At 44.3% G+C, this 22019-nt stretch overlaps 1 protein-coding gene across 5 annotated transcripts in view; it reads right to left on the minus strand.

The window, feature by feature from the left end:
- Nucleotides 1–22019, minus strand: part of ABCA1 (ATP binding cassette subfamily A member 1) — a 93295-nt gene that overhangs the window by 14389 nt on the left and 56887 nt on the right. For 4 of the 5 annotated variants that reach the window (XM_039724044.1, XM_039724041.1, XM_039724042.1 and 1 more), the window contains exons 8-30: nt 21609–21695; nt 16962–17202; nt 16250–16389; nt 15895–16011; nt 13500–13688; nt 12501–12706; nt 12232–12408; nt 11425–11647; nt 10856–11077; nt 10055–10259; nt 9418–9531; nt 8783–8954; nt 8138–8269; nt 7480–7619; nt 6355–6492; nt 5595–5815; nt 5079–5151; nt 4352–4554; nt 3310–3358; nt 2654–2767; nt 2175–2326; nt 1604–1728; nt 1120–1218 (exon numbers count right to left, since the gene is read on the minus strand). In XM_039724044.1, the coding sequence (XP_039579978.1) occupies nt 1120–1218; nt 1604–1728; nt 2175–2326; nt 2654–2767; nt 3310–3358; nt 4352–4554; nt 5079–5151; nt 5595–5815; nt 6355–6492; nt 7480–7619; nt 8138–8269; nt 8783–8954; nt 9418–9531; nt 10055–10259; nt 10856–11077; nt 11425–11647; nt 12232–12408; nt 12501–12706; nt 13500–13688; nt 15895–16011; nt 16250–16389; nt 16962–17202; nt 21609–21695 (3539 nt within the window). The remainder of the gene's footprint in view (nt 1–1119; nt 1219–1603; nt 1729–2174; nt 2327–2653; nt 2768–3309; nt 3359–4351; nt 4555–5078; nt 5152–5594; nt 5816–6354; nt 6493–7479; nt 7620–8137; nt 8270–8782; nt 8955–9417; nt 9532–10054; nt 10260–10855; nt 11078–11424; nt 11648–12231; nt 12409–12500; nt 12707–13499; nt 13689–15894; nt 16012–16249; nt 16390–16961; nt 17203–21608; nt 21696–22019) is intronic. The other variant, XM_039724045.1, reaches the window with a different exon arrangement.

The raw sequence follows: 22019 nt of genomic DNA on the forward strand, positions 1-22019 counted from the left end.
ATGGTATTTGCTTACAAGAGATTTAAAGATCAAACTCCACAGTCCCTAGAAGAGGCAGTGTGTTTCTCAAAGAAGCTTGACCTCACAGAGATAAACAGCTCAGAGTAACAGATCAGACTGCAGGTTTTAACAGATCCCACTGCCCAAGAAACTGAGTCTGGCCAACACTGTAGGGCCAGACACTTCCCTCTTTGCATTATAATTAAATGCTTTGTTTCACTCAGTCCCAGCAGGCACACTGTCCAGAGTTCAGGGAGCACCTGGTGAATGTGCTTAGTCACATGGTTTAGTTACAAGTAGTCCTCCAAGAAGCAGATAGCTGGACTCAATGATTCTCATGGGTCTCTTCCAACTTGAGATATCCTGTGTTTTTAAGATCACAGAAGACAATCTTCTTGGATGACTTCTTGGATATGTTTCTGCCTTTGGGGCATCAAAACACTGCTCTTTGCCAAGGTAGAAGTGGGCAGCTTTTTCCTCATGGCCCATTGGTGGAATAGCTAGGCTTTCATGCCTGTTATGAAGGATGCAGCCTACTTGCCATCACTGGCCATGATATCAGACACCTTGCCTCCCTCCCCATCATCCTGTAAGCATGAGCTGCAGGTCTTCTGGACACACCATCCTGGACTCTTGGAGTGTGTACCTCTTCTACATTCACAGACTAGATTTTCAGTGACTTGCCTAAGGTCGTGCACCAAGTCAGGTGGCAGAGTTAGGAAACAACAAATGCTGTCTGGCTCTCCACTCTTTTTGCTGGTGTTTGTGGGGTGCTAACTCAGGTTTCTAATTCAGCTGGAAACAAAGGATTGTGTAGTGGGAATAGCTACAGTCAATAACATACACCAACAAATAGGTCCTTCACCAAGTTCTGGATCAAACAGTAACTTGAGTCATTTGCTCTCTCCTTTCCATCTCTATCAGCAAGGACTTGCACCCAAACCTCAACTTCCTCACCGGACTGAGAGCTGGCAACTTTGAAAAAGGTTCTGAGCAGAAAAATTGCTTACAAGTCTTTTGGCTTAAATCCTGCTCTGACCATGCATTACTATAATTTCCTAAAGTCAGCTAGAGCTACCAGGGATGTGCTTCCTGTTGCCAGACCAGAGTTCTACTTACGGGATGGAATGTCCCTGCATACAGCGTGTCCCAAACCCCGGCTTATCAAGAAGAGCATCCAAAAGGTTGTGAGTGCCTGCATCTTCTGGAGCATCATTGCTATGGGAACAGCAGCAAAACATTATCAGTCAGTGTGGTAACAAGCACGCAGCAAAAGAGCAACAGAGCAGGGCCAAGAGCACAGTGAAAGGATGTGGGCAGGGATTTGCCTAAGAATGCTTGGCCTAAGAGCACACACACATTCCAAGTCTTTGTACACAGTATTATTAGGAGAGTGACAGCACCATTCAGAAATGGATATGACCTTGCCTGTACTTAGAGCTGGTTTAGAGCTGATTTAAAGGTCAAAGAAGAAAACAACATAACTCTTTGAGAGTTGAACAAATGTGCTTCTGAGATAAGCACAAAGCCCAAAACAACCTGTTAAGGAACTCAGTAATTCACGTTCGGAAAGAAGATAATTTATAGGCCACACAAAACATACCTAATAAAAGTGTACTGCTCATCATACATCCAGGGTTGTAGTTCCAGGCTGGGATACTTCCCAAATGGAGGAACAATCAGGCTGAACATGAGAGCAATACACACAAAGACAGCTGGCAGCACAATCTGTAAGGAAAAAACACTTTTTATAAGCAAATGTTTCCAGAGGCATCAGGAATTACATATGATTCATTTATTGGATCAAAACTTTTTCAAAATTTCCCAGGAATACCTTTGCTATTTACACCAAAGCAGTGCTAGACACCAATCCAAGATCTATCTTGGCATTTGATCAGGGAATTCACTTCAGCTGCAGAGGATTTAGCTGCAAATGCTGTTCTCAAGGGCAAAATTACATTCTTCTGTGCAAGAATATTGTAATCACATGGTTTATTGTACAACTCCTTTCACCTGCACAGGCAAGTGCTTCACTTCTGCCTCCATGTGCAGTGTAGACTAATTTTGGTTATCTGCATTCCCTTGAGGTTTTTAGTCCACCATCAACTCAGACTACAACATACAGTCCAGAGCTGCCCCTGATGAGGAACTTTGCTCATGTTGGAGGCTCTCACCTGGGCAAAAAAGCCCTTCCGGCTTCTCTTGGCAATAAGCATCCTCTTCCACAACAGAGCCATGAACTGCTGCTGGGTGAGCTTCCAGCCCTTCATTTGGTAGGAGCCTTTCCCATCCATGCCACTGAGAAGGTCTGTCTCTCTGGATTCTGCTAGCAAGAAGAAATGACCCTTATTAAAAGTTCAGAGATGCTGTCTGTGCTGAAGACACAAGGTGATGGCTGGAGCAACCGCTCTCACTCACCAAAAACAAAAAAAAACATAGCAGCAATAACAACAGAAATTTACATGAATGTGTTTTCTCCCTTATCTCTGAGCTGTGATGGGAGGATTGAGCAGGCTGTGCATCCTGCACTGTCTACTATTTCTAAAGGCAAATAAATCACCACTCCTTTGGCAGACTCAGCCTTTAGATCTGCAGTACTTATAACATGAAAGAGCATCCACAGAAAGAAAACAGGCTTGAACTCCAGCAATACCTGGATCTATGTCTGAGTCATTAGGATCAAATGCATCATCTTCTGTAAACGGACGAAGGCAGCTCTGTCTGTCTCCAAACACACGTCTGTTCCTTCTGGCTGGCAATGTACCATCTGAAAATAATGCAGTTATGATTAGCTGAACTGCTTCAGTTAATCTCCAGCCAGCCCCAGAAAAAACAAAGCAATATCATTTTCATTTTACAGGTCTTCCATTTGCAAACGGAGGAGCGGATCTGGAGTGACTTCAGTGCAAGTGAAAACAAAACCAAGATGGTCATTCTGCAATGACATGAGAGTCATATATAGCCATGCGACTACAAGTGCAGTTTGCTGTTATGAGCACTGCTCTCTGAAAGAGAAAGTAATTTGGACCCTACTGTGGTCTGATGCATCAGGAGTTTTTCAGAGCAGACAACAGTGTCAGTCAAGTAATTTGCAATATACTCAAACAACAGAAACTCTTCACTATTTCAAAATAAATATGCTACTGAGTCAATTGACCTTTACAGCACATAAAAGCATGCATTAAATACACTAAACCCAGCTACTTCAGGTCATTAAAAATACTAGGACAGAAGAGCTTCAGTTCAGTCTCAATCAGGCTCTGTCACACCTTGGTATGTGTCACTTCTGTAAGGGACAACTACACCCACCTGAGGTTTCTGCATCCACACCGCTATCATCAGCCACTTTCAGAAAGATCTGAAAAAGAATGATAAGTGCCAGTGAAAATCAAAAGAGAAGAGATATTGTGGGTACTGCTTCAGAAGATGCCATGTGAGACTGGCAGGTGCAATGAGAGAACCGAGGATACTGAGTTTATCCTCTGCATGATGGCGATATGGACTTTGTGGCTTCTGTCTAGTTTCTGGGAGCCAGACTGCTACCAGCTGTTCCCCCTTTCCAATATGAGTTCACAGGCCATCTCAAATATGAGCTATTTCCTGTGTCTCAGAAACAGACCTAGTAACTAAACTTGGTGAATCTCATATTTCCTGATGTCTAACAGCTCTTGGTTGAATAGGCACCTTCATAGAGCTTGACCCATGGACTCTCCTAAACCAGAAATAACCTGTTTTCAAATTGCAGATAACAACCAAGGTCTTCACAGCTGTGAAGGACCTAGAGAGCAACCTCAGTAAGTGACAAAACCATTGTTTCAGTTTCCCTTATCATTCTTTAAAAGTAAACAAATAAAGATCCTACACAGAGATAATGTGCCTGATACTTCTGTGATAAAAAAGAGAGACTTGGCAGCTGGAACACAGTCACATAGAACAAACCCTGAAACCACAAAAAAATCACTGACAAGGGCATATGTCTAAATTGTTCATGTAATGTATGTATCCAGTACTGAAATGTATGATTTCTGTTAAATGCAACACAAAGCATCCCTAAAAATAACATAAATATTAGAAGCCAAATCAGGGGCCAGCCTATACATGACATCTCAGCAAAGTGCAGATGAGCACATAGGATTTGTCCTTGCTTGTCTCTACCACGTTCCAGTTTTTAATGCACACCTCTGTGAGCACACTCTTACACAGGGCAGAAGACGATTCCTTTTGGAGAGGCACACAAAGCTGCCTGTTCTGTCAATTTTTACAGTAAGCAATAAGGCTTCATCTCATTCTTAATTCTGCCATGATTCCTTCTGCCTAGTTTAAGACAAACAGAAATCAGCAGCTCACTAACCTCCTCCAGAGTAGTTTCCGAGATGCCATAGCTAGAAATGCCAAGATCAGAAAGACGGTCATCAATTTCATGGAACAGCTCCACAAAAGCTCCCTCTTTAGCAGCTTTGTATGGCAAGACATAGGTTAATTCATGACCTATGTCCTCCACCAGTCTTGCCTCAGGAACATGTTTTGTAATGAGATTTGAAATTGCAGACACATCTAGAAAAAACAAAAGTAAAAGATAGTTCTGTTCTGATTACCACTCATTATGTGGAAAAAAGAGCTCAGTCTTAAAAATCCTGCCAGAAGAAAAGGAGGACAAACAGGACATCTCTGGAAAGAAGCTTATTTCCACGAAGTGCCATTTCTTTTTAATTTAACACGAGACTGGATAAAAGCCTGGACTAAAGTCTGGCTATACTTCTTATGTGCAGAACTTGGGAGTGCTTGTACATGCTGCTGGAAGACCTGCAAATAAATCATTATGTACAGCTCACCAACATCATACACTGCTAACAGGCCACACAACTATATATTTGCTTATTATATTTCAGGACAGCTTGAATTCAAAATGGCTCACTCAAGAAATGCATGCCAATATTTAAAATACCATCACTGTGAATTTAATAATTTTCCAAAGAGTGTAGCTACCTTGGAGCAACAAAGTTAAGATACCCATCCAAGGCGAGCTACAGAGCTAATTTCACATGGGATTCAATCTTAATTTTTTTTCCAAACCTCACCTATTGTCAATGTGTCACTTTCATGGTCACTGCCAAGGCCAGCATCAGAGCTGCTCTGGGAGACACTGTCATCCTGGTGACAAAAGAAAAGACAAACATTATTTTCTGCTGTTTATCCAAAAGAGAAGACAAACATTATTTTCTGTTATGTGGCCCACCAGATGCTACATACTAAGTAAGTCCAACCAGATGCTGCAGATGGAGACATAGCACTACAAAGGGCTAAAACAGAAGTAAGATCACTGTTACAAAAATATACTTCACTTATTTTGTATTTCTCTGATAAACTTGAGACCACTGGCACTGAAAGAAACTATAATGGGGATGTATGTCCTACACAACAGTTTAATGAGACATGGTCTGGGCACAGTACCCACCAGACAAATAACACTTCTTTCAAAGAACATGGGATTTTCTTTTGAGACATTCTACCATCAAAAATCTTGGTTGCTGCTTCCAAAAACCCTAAGATTTCATGCAGAAAGAATAAACATGAGCAGAAAAGGCCAGCTGTACCTTTTTCAGATAGGAAACTGTGCTGCTGCTGTTTCGGCAGGAGCTCAGAGAAGAATCTACATCCTTTTTGACCAGGGTCAAATAATAGCCTGTTCCCAGCTGGTTCTTCAGGAAGAGAGAAGAGCCAACACAGCAGAGCTTTCCATGAGAAATGATGGCAATCCGGTCCCCCAGAATGTCTGCCTCATCCATGTGGTGCGTGGAGAGAATGATGGTGCGACCTGGAAGAGAGCAAGGAAGACGCAGCTGCTAAGTCAAAACAAACCTGTGCTGCCACAACAGAGCCACAATCACCTGCATCTTGCTCAGAAGCTAGATGGGAGGTTGATGCCACAATTTTGGCTCCTTTGAATAAGACCAGGACTATGGAGAAGGTTCACAACTACTGTCATGGGTTTATTCTCCCCACTGTCTGCTGGCTCTTGTGCTCAGCAACAGCAGGTTTAATTTCATGTCTGCAAGGCTGGTTGCATGGAGTAGAACAGGACATTGATGAACACCTAGGGTGATTTTCTGACTTCACCTGCCCTCAGTCATAATCCAGTAAAAATTTTTGTTCATTAATTCTGACATGAATAGGAGGAGAAGGATATACAGGTGAGAGATCTGAGCATCCTTGTCCTGCATGGTCTTTGTTCATTCCTTGGTGCAGGCAACAATAAATTTGCAAAGACATGTTGCTATTTTGGGAACAGTCAAGAATCAGATTGATTTTCTTTTGCCTTCCACCATACATTTATTCAGAGTAAAGATGACATACCTTGCCGATATTTTAGAAGCAGTTCCCATATTCCTCTGCGAGAATAAGGATCCACCCCAGCTGTAGGCTCATCCAGAATGACAACCTTGGAGCCACCAACAAAAGCTAAGGCAACAGAGAGCTTCCTCTGCATGCCACCTGTCAGGCACAAGAAAGAGGTTCAGGCTGATGCAGAGATGAGTTGAACAGTAATACTTGCAGCATGGTGGATAATGAGCTCTGAAAGAAAGCAGACTGAGGAGTACTGCTGCTGTTTCAGGCCTTCAGGGCCCCACCACTTTCTGGACAATGGATAATTCATCTGGAAAGTCTTTCCGTAGTGGAGTCTAATTCTCCTCCTACTGCAGGGAACCACACCTTGCATGCCCACAGTGAACTGTACTGTCTCAGCACCAGGGGTAGCAAATCGCCAGTTTGGAGGCCTAAGCATATTTGGGGATCTGGAACACAGGTCTCCAGAGCCTGAGCTGCAGAAATAAGTCCCCATGAGACTCCCCTTCCATGGAAGTGTTCCAGAGGCAAAAACAAGGAACTGCATTCCTCAATACTAAAGTCAACCACAGTCATCTGCTCTCCCTCCCCAAAGTTAAATGTGCAGTCTGTTCTGACACTTGAGTAAGACAAAGGCATGTCAGTCCCTCTAGTATCTGGTACAGACTGACACAGGAATTCTGCCCCTACTGAACAAAGGAGAAAGGCACTCCAGATCACCAGCCGAAGGGGAAGAAGTCAGTATAAGGAATGCATGTATGATTCACAAACAGCAAGAGACTTGTAGACTACGGTCCAAGCCGCTCTCACCTAGACGCATAAATCTCAAATATATTAGTACGCTTTGGGCAACACACAGCAAATGCAGCTGAACTATGTCATGATGGAAAAAAATACAAAATACTCAGAGAAAGTGAGAGAATTGTTAGGGCCATTGGAGAGCTTGAGACTGTGCAAGATTGTCATGTTTACTAAGATACACTGATTAGGTATTTAATAAATAACTGACTTCCTTAAATGCTTAATTTTATAGTAGTCTATAATTGCAGGATCCCATCAAGGTCCGTAACACAACCTCTGCAAAAGTCTGTGGAGTGTTTCTGAGGCTGAGAAATGTAAAAGATCTGAACCTACCAGAGAGCTTGCTTGTTCTAGCTTTCAGTTTGTGAGGCAAACCAACATCTGTTGCCATCTGCTCCATCTCCTCTTTCACCTTCTTTTCTGGCAGCCCTTTCAGCCGAGCGTAGAACCAGATGTGCTCCTCCACAGTCAGCCTAGGGAACAAATGCAGCCTCAGGGTAGAGTTGAAAGCACCATATTGGATTAATCCCTTTTATTAGCATTACTGCAGGCATTTCTTTTCCTCAGGAAAACATCTCTTAAGGCTGAGGTTTCAGGAAGGAGCCACAGACTAGGTGCGTTCAGTTTGGACCTGACTTCAGGGTGTGGCTCTATTCAGTACCCATGTAAATAATCCTTTTTTAAGGATGCTTGACATTACCACAAACAACCTAAATCACTAGGCACCAGGGAAACACTTAGCCTAGCTGAGTAGAGTACATTATTAACAGACATGAAAGATGAAAGTGTAAGCTCTTGCTGGTCATTCCCAGGCACTTAGGATTGTGCTAATAAACAGAATGTTCCTGTACCAATTCCACACCACACCACTGTCTCACACCCTGCACACACAGAAAAAGAACTGTCAAAGCCAAAAGCACACTGCTGTTTCCCAGAGAACACAAACATCTGTTGGATAGCATCAGTCCTACATATCCAACGTGATACTCACAAGTCAAACAGCACATTGTGTTGTGGACATACACCCAGGTTCTGCCTGATGGTGCTAAGCTCAGAGCGAATATCTTTGCCCAGGATGAAGGCTGTTCCTGAAGTTGGGGGGAACAAGCCAGTCAAAATGGACCTGCAAGAAAAGCAGAACAGATCAGCAGGTTCTGCCACCAGGAAACAGTAGAAGGCTGAATTAAGAGTAGGTGAAAACCCTAGGGACTCCCATATCAAGAAAGTACTTTGAAAAACATCTCACTAATGGATTTTAAATAAACCAAACCACAAATCAGCTCCAGTGGTGATCAAAGAACACCCACATAGCTGCATGAAGGAAAGATTTTTTTCCTCTAAAAGCTTCTTGTTCTTTCAGTACCAACTTGCTTTCTTTCACTGGTAAGTTGGAATCACAAATGGCATTACTACAAAATGCCACCTACAGATTCATTTGACCCAGCATCAACCTGAACCCTCTGTGGTTCCAGTCCCCTATATCTATAAGGCAGCAGCACAACTAGGCTAAATCAGCAGAGGCATTCTACTCTGCACCACTTGCACACTGCAGTTCTATGGCTACCTTTACTATATGGACAGGAGTTGCAGTATTCAGTCACTTCCCTTCTCTCTAAAATCATTATTTTATTCTTACATGGTAGTGGTTTTCCCTGCTCCATTATGTCCCAGAAAGGAGGTGATTTGTCCTTCATAGAAGTTAAGTGTGAGACCATCTACAGCAACTTTCTTGCCATCACGGTAAACCTTGACCAGGTTCTGGATGGAAACACCAAGACTCAGATGCACTGGCTCTTCTTCCTTGCAGACTGGAAGGAAACACAACGTAGAGAGATCTGATAGGTTTTAACAAAAATTGCATGGGAGTTTTAATAGACATCACATTCCCCCAAGCCTGTGAAGGAATGAGCTATATGAAGAACTGACTGCTTTCTTCCTCAGAGATAGGAATCTTCCACAGAAGTTGTCATTTAGCTATTGTCTCTCTCCTGGGCTAATTTAGGAGTTAGAGATCTCCAGTTTTACCAGGGTCAGACAAAAAACTAGGCCTTCTCAACTCCATCAGCCTGAAGTACCCAGCTGCACTCAGGTGCACAAAGTATCTTGGGTTTATCTGCATGCACCCACCTGATCAGCATACCCAATGCAGGATAACAAAAGGGTGACCAATTTCACCTATCCGTGCCAGTACTGCTCCTGCTGTCCTTGGACTCTCATTTCAGAAAAAGGCAAACCTTAACACTTCAGAAAGAGTCTGTGTCCAGCACTTACCTTCTGAAGATCCCTTCTGGCCAGGATGGGGGTGCTGTCTGTCTTGTGGTTCCTCCCCAAACCAATATGACTTTGTGAAAGGAAAGTACCAGGGTCTGGGAATCCCATACTGGCCTGAAAACAAAAGCATTACATGAGCCTGAGTGCATCTGTCCCTTTTCTTTAATTAGCTTTCAGGACAAGAAGGCAAGTACTCCACCCACAGTAAGCCTCCAGATGAGACACTAAGGAGAAATCTTTCTATATGAAGACACTGACAGACTCTGGGTAAGAGACATCTAACTTCACTTCAGGGTTAAAAACCCTATGCTGAAAGGTACTTAGTACCACATGTGCTACTGATACTCAGCTCCTCTCTTGCAGCACAGTCTGTGAACTTTAGAGGAGGGAGCAAGAGAAGTACAGCAAAGCTTCTGAGGCTAGATCAGCCATGGCCACAATGGAGTCATGCTTCTGTGCTGGGCAACACTCACTGCTAGCAGCAAGCAACAACCTTGCTCTGATGCTGCTTTTGCTCCATGACCTTTACATAGCTCTGCTTAAAAATGGGCCAAATTTACACCTTAGCAAGTGAAAAGGATGAAAGGATTTGCTTAAAAGCCTTAAGACATGATTATCTCTCAGAAGTAGACCTCACCTGGGAAGACAGATTCAATGTACCAGGTCATGACTCCATACAGGAAGGTATCAAACAGCATCATGACAGCTGATGTGGTGATGCTAAAGCCATCTTCTTCCAATGGGCTCTCAAAGAAGTTGTCCCACTGAACACCAACTCCCTGCTCCTCAAACAGTGCAAAGTACTCACAACCAAAACCAAAGGCTACTGGAGACAGCAGGCTCTGAAAATGGGAGGCATGAACATGCACTGAGTTTTTTTATATTTACTCTCCAAATAGTCATCTCAGTTGTAGCACAAGAATAAGGGACATTGTCCATATGAAAAGTCCAAGTTCCATGGACTGTCACTGTATTTGCAGATACAGAGTGGCATATTTGATCTAGGTTCCAAGAGGCCTGAAATCTCTACTGGACCTCCACCCAGCATTGTTTGTTTGCCTATTTTCTTTCCCTTACTCTTTGGATTTTCCTGCAAGGCAACAGGTTGCTAACAGTTGCCCTCTTCAGACAGGTAAGAAGTGCTGTGCAGAGGAAAGGCAGGTGGTTCCTTCAGCCTGTATGTCTGGTTGTACAGTATGACAGCATACAGAGATTAAGGCAGCTTAGTCCAGCTGCATTACTTCTACTACCAAAGCCAACAAAACTCTCCCAGCAACTTCTGCCAGGTTCAGTAAACCTCTTTATCAAGCCCAACCCTGAAGATTTTTACATTGAAAATTAACCTCCCACTGCCACTTCTCCCCTTGTAACAGTGTTCAGCTGATGAATGCCATACTGGTGACAACCTGGTGCCCAGAAAAGTTTCATCAAGACTCACCGCAAAAATCTTGAGTGAGAAGCTGATGTGATCCTGCCAGGCAACACACAGCACATAAGGCAGGTACAGTGTGAAGTAGACAATGCCCCCACAGGCAGCTGCCAGGTTGGCCCTGGAGAACACAGTGCTGATGAGGAAGCACTGGAGGATGGTCACAACACCGAAGATTGAGAGGAAAATGAACACCACACTAGGATCGCTGTAAGGCAGCAGATTCCCCATCTGGCAGGAGAACAATAAGTGCATGAGGTTTTGAAAGGGCTCTCCAAGGTACCTCTGTTATAGACAGCTCTGCAGAGCTCTCAGGGGAGGCAGGGTTTCCTGCAATTTGCACAACAGCCTTCCCAGAAGTGAGGCAGTACCAGAGGCACTTTTCAACAGAACTGAATCTACAACACTCCCTCCCACTGTTTTCAGCCACACAGTCCTGTTGTTCCAAAATTTTCTTCCCAAAAAGTGGCTGGTCAACACACACCCACATACTCCTCCCTAGTGTGTCAGTGCAGACCACTGCTTAGCAGGCTCTAAAGGATCTAAAGTCTGCTGCCAGGTCAAACCAGGCTACTCACCTTCAGGATCAGCACCAGCAATCCTGCACTCATCAGGAGAGGGACAAGGCTGCTAATGAACCAGCTTAACCAAAGGATGCCATTGTCAAGTCCCATAATCCTCATTGTTTCTTTCAGCCGGGCTTCCTTCTCATACACAATGCCTTTAATTATCACAGCCACTGAGTAGATCCAAGCTAGTGTCATGAAGAGAGGCATGGAGCGGCTCATGACACGCAGAAATCTGAGAAAATGAAAGGGGCCAAGAGAACCAAGTGAGAAACATTACTGCAACTTCAGATACCACTTCAAAGGCTATCAGAGCATGGTGACAGCTAAGGCTCCACTGCACAAAGCAGCTGATGTGCAAACCCTGACACGGGATCCTTGTCTCACCATGAAGTGAGGTGGATGGGTTTAGAGCATATTGCCAGTTAGGAGTTGGAGCTGGACCTGCAATTGTCACTCAGTGCAAAGAGCTGCCTTGCCTGGGGACTGCTCTCAATTGCCCTCATTTCCTCTCTCCTGTGCCTATCTGTCTGCTTTTTTCCCCAGTGCTATTTTCACTTGCATCAAGTGTGGGGATATGGTCACACCTCAGGAAGGTACTGTGTATGTTTAACTCCAGTACTCTCCTGGGCAGGACTCTGCAAGTCATTACACATTCTAAATCCTCCATGTGGGTGCCCTAATTCTAGGGATTAGGAACACTATGGAGATCACCTCCTCACTGACAATAGGGACAAAAACCATGCCTGAGGAATGACAAAAGCCCATGCCTCCCAAGCTCGTTGTCCTGGGAGCTTCTGAAGTAGCCTGCATACATACATGTCATCCACGTAACACGGGTAGGGCATCTGCTGCACATAAACTCCTGTCTTCTTCTCCGTGCCTGTCTGAACCCTGATGATGGCCTGTTCTATCACATCCTGCAGGTAGACAAAGCCTCCCCAGACATAGCGCATGTCCTCAAAGGGGTCAGCACGGGGACCAGGATCCCAGTACCTGCACCAAGGGAACAAGACCTTTCCATTAGAAATCCTTCTCACCCCATCCTTTGTAAGAAATTGATCATAAGGCAGGATGTCAGGGCTTACCCATCCTTGATCTTGTTGGTCCTTTCCACATTATCAATGTCCATGCGTATCTTGTATTTCACATGTTGGGGAAGGTCTGTGCTGTCAGGAGCTATTTCAGTGAAGACTATGCCAGCCCAGAACCTCCTTTCATCCAGAAGTTCCAAGGACTTGTTAATGAGCCGGACTTCTGTGGGCACAGGCTCCAGTTTGTCCAGGTTGACACACTAGATAGGAACAGAATTGGAAGCATTTACGGGATTCACTGCTAAATTATAATGTACTTTGTTTAGTTGTGGGGTGGAGGGAGAGAACACTCCAATGGTAATGTCACGCCCAAGAAAGAGACAACAGCATCAGACTATTTTGCAATGATTTGTTGTAGCCCAGCAAGTTGCAAGAGCTGTCATTGCTTTCTGCTTGACAGTCACCTACCAGTCAAACATATATCACTGAGAAATACCCCAGCAAAGGCATTTTCTGTACAAGAGGTCAGCTAGCACTTCAGTATTACCTACAGGATCTCATCCAAGTATCAACTTCCATAGATAGTCTCATTTCATCTGTTACCAATAAATCAAGTCTGATTCAAAGCCTCTAAACATCATTAGAGAGACCCGAAGGTTTGGATCAGGCCCTTAACAGGACATGACCTGTTTCTGTTTGCACTCATCTCCCAAGATGGTGAGGCAAGAAGTAGAACTAATCTTGTTCCCCCCATTTAAAGCAGCTGCTAGCTTTATCAAAGCCCCCAGCTAAACCCCAGACTGAAGTATGAGCTTCTACACTGCTGGACACAGCAGCAGCTTTCAGTGAGTAACAGAAGGACAGCAAACCACAGAGAGTGACAAAAGCAAAAACTTCAAAAACAAGGCCTACAGTTAGATTCCCACCTCCTGGTTGTACTCAGAAAATGGATGGAGGAATATCTATCTTCCCTTTTCAGAATACCCAACTGCATGAGTGGAGATCAAGCTGCTGCCCTCACCCAGCGCCTTGTCCACACTAACAGGATCTCACCTCCATGAAGCGGGAGATGGTCTGGATAGCCCGGTCCGTCTCATTGAAGGCATCCATCCAGGTGTACACAGAGCCATTTTCTGTCTCAAAATCCTCTGGACTGTTTGACAGGAAACGGGCAACATCCTCCACTGTCCAGTTGGAAGCTGGCAAGTGCAGGTCCCAGAGGGCTTTGCCTTTCAGCAATGTCTGCAGGAGTTTTGTTTTCAAAGAAGAAATAGTTGTGAGAAGTAATGTTAGATTCCTCTCTCATAACAAAGACAAGCACTACAAGGAAAACAGCTGTTAAGAAGGTGCAGGTAGAGGCCCTCTGTCATACTGAGAGGATCAGAACAGTGGCGTCCTTCCCCTCACCTTCCCTTTGAGAAGGATGTGCTTTCCTCAGTACAGCTACACCATATTGGTGTGCTTTGCAGGCTGGCTGCCTGCCTCCATGTCCTGCCAACCCCTCTCCCAAGGAGAGGGCAGCAGAGAGCCATGTACGACTCTGCATCCCACACAGGCAAACCAGGGAAGAGGAAGATGTTAGCTCAGCAGAAACGCATTTGCCCAATACTTGGTGCCTAGCTCTGCTCACTTCTCCCAGAAAAATCTCACCTTCTGGCTGGGATGGAGAGTGATTGAGGCATGCCTGAAGGCTCAACAGTAACTGTGCTGAGCAGAAGAGCACAAGCACCAGAGGCCAGGTGATTTTTGTATTTTGCTTTTGTGCCATCAGGACTGGCTAAAGCAGCCCTGTACAGCCATGATGTCCTGCCTTTGTCCTCCTGTCTGGGACAGTGCTTTCTTCACCTGGTTTAACCGCTAGCTTTTGAGGACGGGCTACTGTACGCACTATGCCTAGCGCAAATGCACTGAAGCAGAAACCAGTCCACTGGGCAGACAATTTAAGGCCAGACAGGAAGGGAACAGCAATTGTAAATTACATAGTTGAACTGAAGTCAGGGAGAAAAAAGAAAAACCTGCACAAGAGAGAAAATGGCAAAAATCCTTATGATTAAGAACGGGAAGTAGATTTTTTGCCACAACAAAAATGAAAGAGAGGTAAAGAGCTTCCCCATATTCTGCTGTTACCAGCAAACTAGAAAGTAGTGGGTCACACAGTTACAAAAACAACTTTGCAAACTGAAAAAACAGAACAGACCAAGCTACCAAGCAAAACATACGAAAAGGAAATCCAAGCACACAGGAATCAGATGTGCTGTGCTCTTCTCATTCGGTCTCCATGTGTGCAGGGAAATGGCTCAGCCTTATCGTGTTTAAGTCCAACATTAAAGCTCCTTAACCATAGGGGCACATGTTGCCCTTTCTGAAGTTCACAGGCACACTAGCATCAAGCTAGAAGTGGCAGGGATGGGCAAGTAAAGCACGTTCCTCTCTCTCAGCAGGAAGAAATATGCCAAACAGATTGTACAACCCAGAAAGTTGAGGTGTGATGGCCAGTCAACCCAGAAACATTGCAACTGAAGGGGATGCCCCCTGGGAGCTGCCAAGGCACTGACAGTGAGGTACTCCTGCTTGTGTGAATGTCAACAGGTGACAACAAAGAGACCACTGTTACTGCACTGGTGCAGAAAAGACCAGATTGCTGGGAACATCAATAATTAGCTACCAGAGGTAACAATGTTAACAAGCAACATAAAATATAAAACCATAAAAGCTCAGGGCTCAGCAAAATATAAAAAAAAAAAGTAAGAGCAACATTCACTTTCAGAGGACATCACTGCAAATCAATGTTTTGGACCTCAACTTTCACCTGAGCTTTGTAATGAACTGTTCAACTGTCTCTGGCGCTCTAGTATGTCATGTTGATGGAGAAGTACAACAGGCCAGGTCACATGATTATTCAGCAGAGCATTAAACTGGGGTTAAAAAGGTATGAATTTCAAGGTTTATACAACCTGGGGAGGTCTCTGTACACAAGACAGTGCAGTGTGATACCAAATCAACTGTGTGGCAGAGACACCTGGAAAAACTAGTCTACAGTGGTCCCTCTGTTTCTTGATGTTAGTTTTACATCACTGTACTTCCAAAGGCATTGGCACAAGGTGCAAAGATATATACCTCAGAGCCGCACCTGAGGAACCATGGTGACATGCTCATGACACATTAGAGCAACACTGCAGAAAAAACAGCACATTTTCCAGCAGAGGCAAATTAGAATCGGGTGTGAAATGTGCACTGCTCCTGTTTGCAGGAGACTGTTTGCAGGAGACTGAAGAAAGGAATGCCAAGCATAATGCAAGATCAGTACAATCAAGATTTCTTTCAAGAAGGGGTCTCATCCATAATATTTATCTGCCCAATTCAGGACTGAAGCACCATTTAAAATAAATATTTCATCATTTATTGCAATAAACAACAGCAGTGGTTCTATCAAGGACAGTATACTGACCCGAATGAGATCCATTTCCTGACTACTTTCCATAAATGTCCAAATCTTTGGGCTTATCTCCTCCCACATTCCCCCGAGGTCACGAAACACACCCAGCTCCTGGAATGTCCTGTTCACCTGTCACAAAGAGGAGAGGAAAGTTATTTGCAAAAGCTGGCAGAGACCATCATAAGCTGAGAGGGTGTACTGAACCTTCAACAGTAAGTGCATGGGGGGTGGGAGATTAGGGAGGCTGTGCTTTTGCAGGCAATCCTTCCTAGGCTTGTGTTTGGGTCCAATTTAACTAGAGAGGATCAGCTGCACAGCCAGAGGACACAGCTAATGCTACATTATCAGAGGACAGGGCTAGAGTTACCTCAGACATGACCTTCCTTATAGCTGGTGTATCTGGAGTGTACAAGATCTTCCCAATCAGCAAGGGTTTCAAAGCCCTCCAGATAATCCTGGAAAGCGGGCTGGATTCCAGGTTCTTCATTAGCTCATTGCAGTAGGGTGCTGAAGAAGAGCACAAAGGTGAGTGGCTGAACAGCACAGTGACAACTGCAGAAGGCATAGAGCTTCAAGAACAATCAAAGCTGAAAGCAAAGCATTTTTCAGACACAAACCCCCTCCTTTACTGCAAAGCTCCACAAAAAGCTCCTTTTACCCCAAGCCTGCACAGTTTTCCCAGTGAACAAGGAGCAACCAGGTAGCCTCCAACACTAAGAGCCACAGTACTAGTTCTGCAACACTCCCACAACCCCAGTGCATGGCACAAACAAAATTTGTCCGGAAAAGGTCAGACATCCAGAGGCTGCATATGACTGTGCTCCCTCTCCCACTAAAGCAGGTCCACTGCACAGCTTTCTGCGTACTTTACACAGTAGCTAGGTAACAGGTCCTTGGGGGACTCTCCAAGTTGATAACTTACTGGCCTTAAGGGCATATGTAGGACAATATGTGTATGCCTTTCTGAAAGAGCAGTGAGTACAAGGACCATCTACTTTCATCTGTGGAAGTTTGGAAAACACTAGCAATGACCATCATGAAGTAGATGGGACCTCAGACCATGCCATTGTTACACTTACTTGTGGAGTTATCATAGAAGTTAATCACATCATCTTCAGTGCTGTTGCCTCCAAACAGTGCTTTGTAATTGTTATCCTCATACCAGTTGAGGGATTTAATTTTGAGTCCTCCACCTTCAGGATGGCCGCACACGATGCGTGACACAGCCTGATAGATCTGCGTAGAGGAGTTTGAGGCATTCACATTGGTCAGGAACATCACCTCTTGCCTCATGTCACTCCAGCTCTTCATGCTCAGCAGCTGGAGAGGAAGGGCAGAGAAAAGAATGGAAGTATCAAACAGGATCAGTAAAAGGAGAAGTTCTCTCTTGAAACCACAGAACAGATTTTTCAATAGATGAGACTCCCCTTGAACACAATATCAAAGGGAAGAACCAGGGAAAACAATTCCCCACCACCACAATGGAAGTCTCTTCTGATCAAGCACTTGAAATATCCTTTCCAAGTTCTTTACTACTGAATTTTCTGCTCCAGTGCTGTGGCTGTTCCTGGCCTCCCTGCTCTCTAACATGGAAGCTGCTTGTCCTCCTGGTTGCACAATGGCTTACATTCCAGTGGAGTACCCTCACAAGGACAGGTGGGGTGGGGTACATCGAGTCAGAATAGGAATTAAAGGAACAACACCAAATGACTGCAGCTTGTGGGTCACAAACTGGATGAGCCACAGGCCACAGCAGTGTCACCTGGCACAGTTCCACCCAACCTCCACTGATTTACACCAGGCAGCCAGTTTGACCTCACAGATTTGCATCATTTATTCCTGCCCCGGAAACTCCTTGCCCCATTGTCAACAGCATTCCCAGAATACCCTTGAAAACAAGCCCTGTTGCAGCCAGGAGCCTGACTTACAGCATAAGCTTTGCACACAGCCAGTCACTGCAGGAGCCTTCTGCTGGCCAGCTGACCTGACACCAGGCCTGAGGTGGCAACATTCAACCAGCCAGAACAATTAGTACCTCAAGACTCATTTGAGTGGCATAAGCCAGACAACATGCCTGTAATGTGTCATGAACAAAAGCACCATGCCCTGAACCTGAGATACTCACTGCATTAATGCCGCCATACTTAGGCATGGCCAAGCTCACCACAACAGGAAAAAATAACCCAGCTGCATGAGCACTGGTTTCATGCTACATTGGACTGTTGCTTTCAGACCCCCTATCCTGAGACGTCAGAACATCAAATGGTGATAATAAGTGGATGCTAAGAAGAAATAAGACAAAGGCAAGAATCTAGGATATTCCTCTAAGTAACCTTCCAGCTCCCATTTATTTGCAGCTCAGGGAATCTCAATTTCCTAACCCTCAATGACTTTCTTCCATGGTAAACTCATAGAATTTAGAACATCCACAAGTATTTAACATCCAATATCACAGGAAAGAACCTCTTCTCTCTCCTTATCTGGCTGTGGTTAGCTCCATTTTGTGTCATGTGGTTTTGTTTTTTGTTTTTACTGCAAGAGACAGTGAGCATTCAAGCCCTATCTCTTCTTCATGTGCCACTCAACTCTATAGGTTTTTGTCATATCCCCAACTCCTCTCTTCTGAAAGCTGAACAGTCTCAGCCTATTCCCTTGTTCCTTTTGTGAAAGCCATTATACTTCTAAATGTCCTAACTGGCCTTCTCTGAACATTGTTCCTTATGCTATCGCTTTTCAGAGAACGAGACCCTAGATCTGTGTTCCTTATCAAAGGGGTTTGTATAGTATCATGGTAAAATGCTACAGCTGGTTCTCTATCCCTTTTTAAGTGTTTTCTAGAATTTTATCTGATTTCTTGACTCCCACTGAAATATCAGGTGACATTAACTTGGATGTTCTTACTGGGCTGTCCAGAACAGGCGCGTGCACTTAACAGGGTGAGCAGAGTTGCTGAGACACCTATTTGTAACTGCTCATCAACCGCATTTCAGAAAAAACTTCAAATGCTGTGCTCCAACTGCCCTATTTTCAGAGACAATAAGAGAGTCAAAGACCATCTGCCACTTTTGCTCACAGTGCATTGGTCTATCACCTTTGTTTAAATAAATGCAGATAATCAAAGTCTAAGACAGCTGGTAAAGCCAGACAGCAACAATGTTGAAAGCAGCAGTGTGCTGGAACAACCAATTCGAGTTCATCCAAGGAAAGCACACTCAAGACTCTTTGGCCTTACAGTGGGAGGTAAACCTGACCCTTTGTATGACCCATCTGTGCATGTTTTAGATATGCCAACATCTGGAGAAAAATTCTTGATGCTAAACAACAGCTACTACGTGTCACCTACACAAGGAGTCTCTATTTTCAGATGGCTAAGAGCACATGACACACTGATATAATGCAAGACAGTTGGAAGAACAGCAAAAGTCTGAATACAAATGTCCAGATTGACTGATTTGAGTGTACTTTTATTTCCTTGCTACTCACTGGTGCCTTTGCCTGCAGCCTGGCACCTCTCAACCTGGCTCCAGGTTCAGAGTGACCTATAGGACACCAGCATCATGGAACAGGAATGAAAACTGTCACACAACCAGTTTTGTTTGTTACATATGTTCATGCAGATGTTTGGATTTGAGGATTCCTCACCCAAAAGGCCAAGACTGCATTTCAGTTGTGACAATTTGAGTGCGCAATTCAAAGGGATGCCTCAGGGAGTTTTTGGTACGTTAGCTAAAAGAGCTAATTTTTGCTCAGCAAAAAGGCAGCTACTTCAGCTAAAGTACCATAAACTCTCTAATATGATAAGTAAAGGTACTTAAATAGGAAGTGCAGATAATTCCCACGAACATATGAAGTAATAACCATTTTAAAGAAGGAATGCATTTGCAAACACATTTCTACAAATTATTTTGAAACAGCTTGAGTAAGGAACTTTTGTTTCGTCTTCGGCACCAGCATCTTCACAACTTACATGCAGAGCTGATGTTTTTACACCTCTGGAAGCAAATATGTCAAATGTGAAGGGCTACTAAGCTATTTCTTCTTCCAGACATCAGGCCTGGCTCCCTAAGGGTATCTAAATAGTTGCCCTTGCTCTTGATGTTTAATCTGCCCTCCTAGAAGTTGATTTAAAGAGTCCAAGGACACAGATCAAATCAATCCCCATACTCCAAGACAAATATTTTGTTCAGACCATTTTCTAATTAAAATTCCCTGCTAGAAAGGCCCCTAGACATGGCACAAACAATAGGTCTCTCCACCCCCTCAAGCTGCTGCCCTTTGAAACAAGGGAGCAAGTCCCTCCTTTTCACACAGAAATCCGCCTGACAGACAATAAGAAGTAACTTTCGGTCAAGCCATCTGGAGCAGCTCATGCTGTACACATAGCAAAATGCTGCCTTTGTTTGCACAGCAGGACAGAATAAAAGGTAGTCGTGCCCAAAACAGCTGCCAAGCAAAAGGCACGTTACCCTGGGACGTTTTCGGCCACATCAGCAAACTGGGTATCACGTGGTTTCAATTATTTTTATCCCAGACAAGAAGAAAAGCCAAGCTTAAATGACGTAACAGGAAACAGCTGTAGTCAAACTCTGAAGGGCAGCCTCCCTGCTAGCAGCAAAAGCTCTTCCATAGTCCTAACTGAAGCTGATCCTGGAATCGTCTTAATTTCAATGTGAAGGGAGCTGCGCAGCAGGTTGTAGGACTCGGAGAGGGGTGCGTGCCAGGAATTGTTGGCTGGCACAGCGCAGGCTCCCAGCAGCTGCCCCTCTGTGGGAGTGAGGCGCACGCTAACCTGGAGTGACCCGCTCTTGTGCATGCTCCCAGAGGTTACTGCCGTTCACGGCGCAGAGCCTCTTGCTCTGATGCAAAGACGGAAGACTAGCGAAGGGAGGAGGAGTCGAAGGCATTGTTTAGCTTAGATGGAGGCGGCGGCACTGTTTAGCTTAGATGGTTGTGATTTCTGCTCCAGGGAGAGAATGTTTTTGACTAATAGCAGCACTTCAAAGTCAGAGCCAGACAAAAAACTAGGATAAGTTTCTGGCTCAACACCCACCCCCTACCCCCCCAGATTTGGACTTCTGATTCAAACTTAGGTATGCAGGGCTTTTTTTCTTAATCCATAGTTTCACCTGCAAAAGCAAATACTTGCAGTCTCTAGAATGTCAATTTAACTGTGCAACTTGCTTTGTCTTAGCATTGTGATGTTATTGTGCTGAACGCCCCACAAGACTGGAAAACAATCTCTGGCCCAAAATGCAAAATAGATAAAGAGAAAACAGTAGCTTACTGCTACTAATTTAAATTACAACAGCCACAGCACCTTTTCCACAAGCCATACCCTTGCTGCACACAAAACCCAGTAAATATAACCAATTAATAACCCTAATATGGGCTGGCAACTAGATGGGAAAAAATAGAAAGGAAAGCCTCAATATGTAGTTTGCAAGGCACTACCTGGCAGCAGATGTACTGCAAGCCCAACCGTTGTGCCACTGCTGAGAAGACAAAACACTACAGAAAATGTCCTAATCCCTGTTATGGTATTTGTAACTTGAAGTGCCAAGAGGTTGCGAAGTGCATGCTGCCTGCACACAGGGAAAACAGCTGTAGGATGGGGAAAAGTTTCAAAACAAGCCAGGGATTTGACTATAAATTGCTTCTTGTACTTGATCACAGGCTAAGATAGCAACCACAGTGATGTGTTCTCCTGACACAAAGGCTCTTCTTACCTCTTTAACAAGATTTCCAATGCTCTCTCTCAAAGTTTCCACAGTTTCTGACAGATCCCACAAGGAGGAATTGAAAGAAAGTTGTCTCTGCAGGAAGAGAGAAAAGGAAACTAGAAGTTACTGCAAAGCACAAATGAAGAAATTAAACTCTTGTAAACATTCTTGAATAGAGCAATTAGGACTGTTTAGATTGGTGGGGAAGATGGAGCTGGCTTTCTGTGTAATGTTGAACTTAAAATACCATGGGCTTCTGCACCCTGCAATGTGATAGGATCACCCCTTTCTCTTCTCACAGTTTTAGTACACAGATACCATAATCAGAACCATACCAACAAAACGTTAAATGCATGCACATACACTTACAATGCAAAGGATGACTTGCATTCCAGGTCACAAAACAAGCACAGTCTA

Source organism: Passer montanus, unplaced genomic scaffold, assembly GCF_014805655.1.
Source record: "Passer montanus isolate IOZ18808 unplaced genomic scaffold, ASM1480565v1 scaffold52, whole genome shotgun sequence".
NCBI lineage: Eukaryota > Metazoa > Chordata > Aves > Passeriformes > Passeridae > Passer > Passer montanus.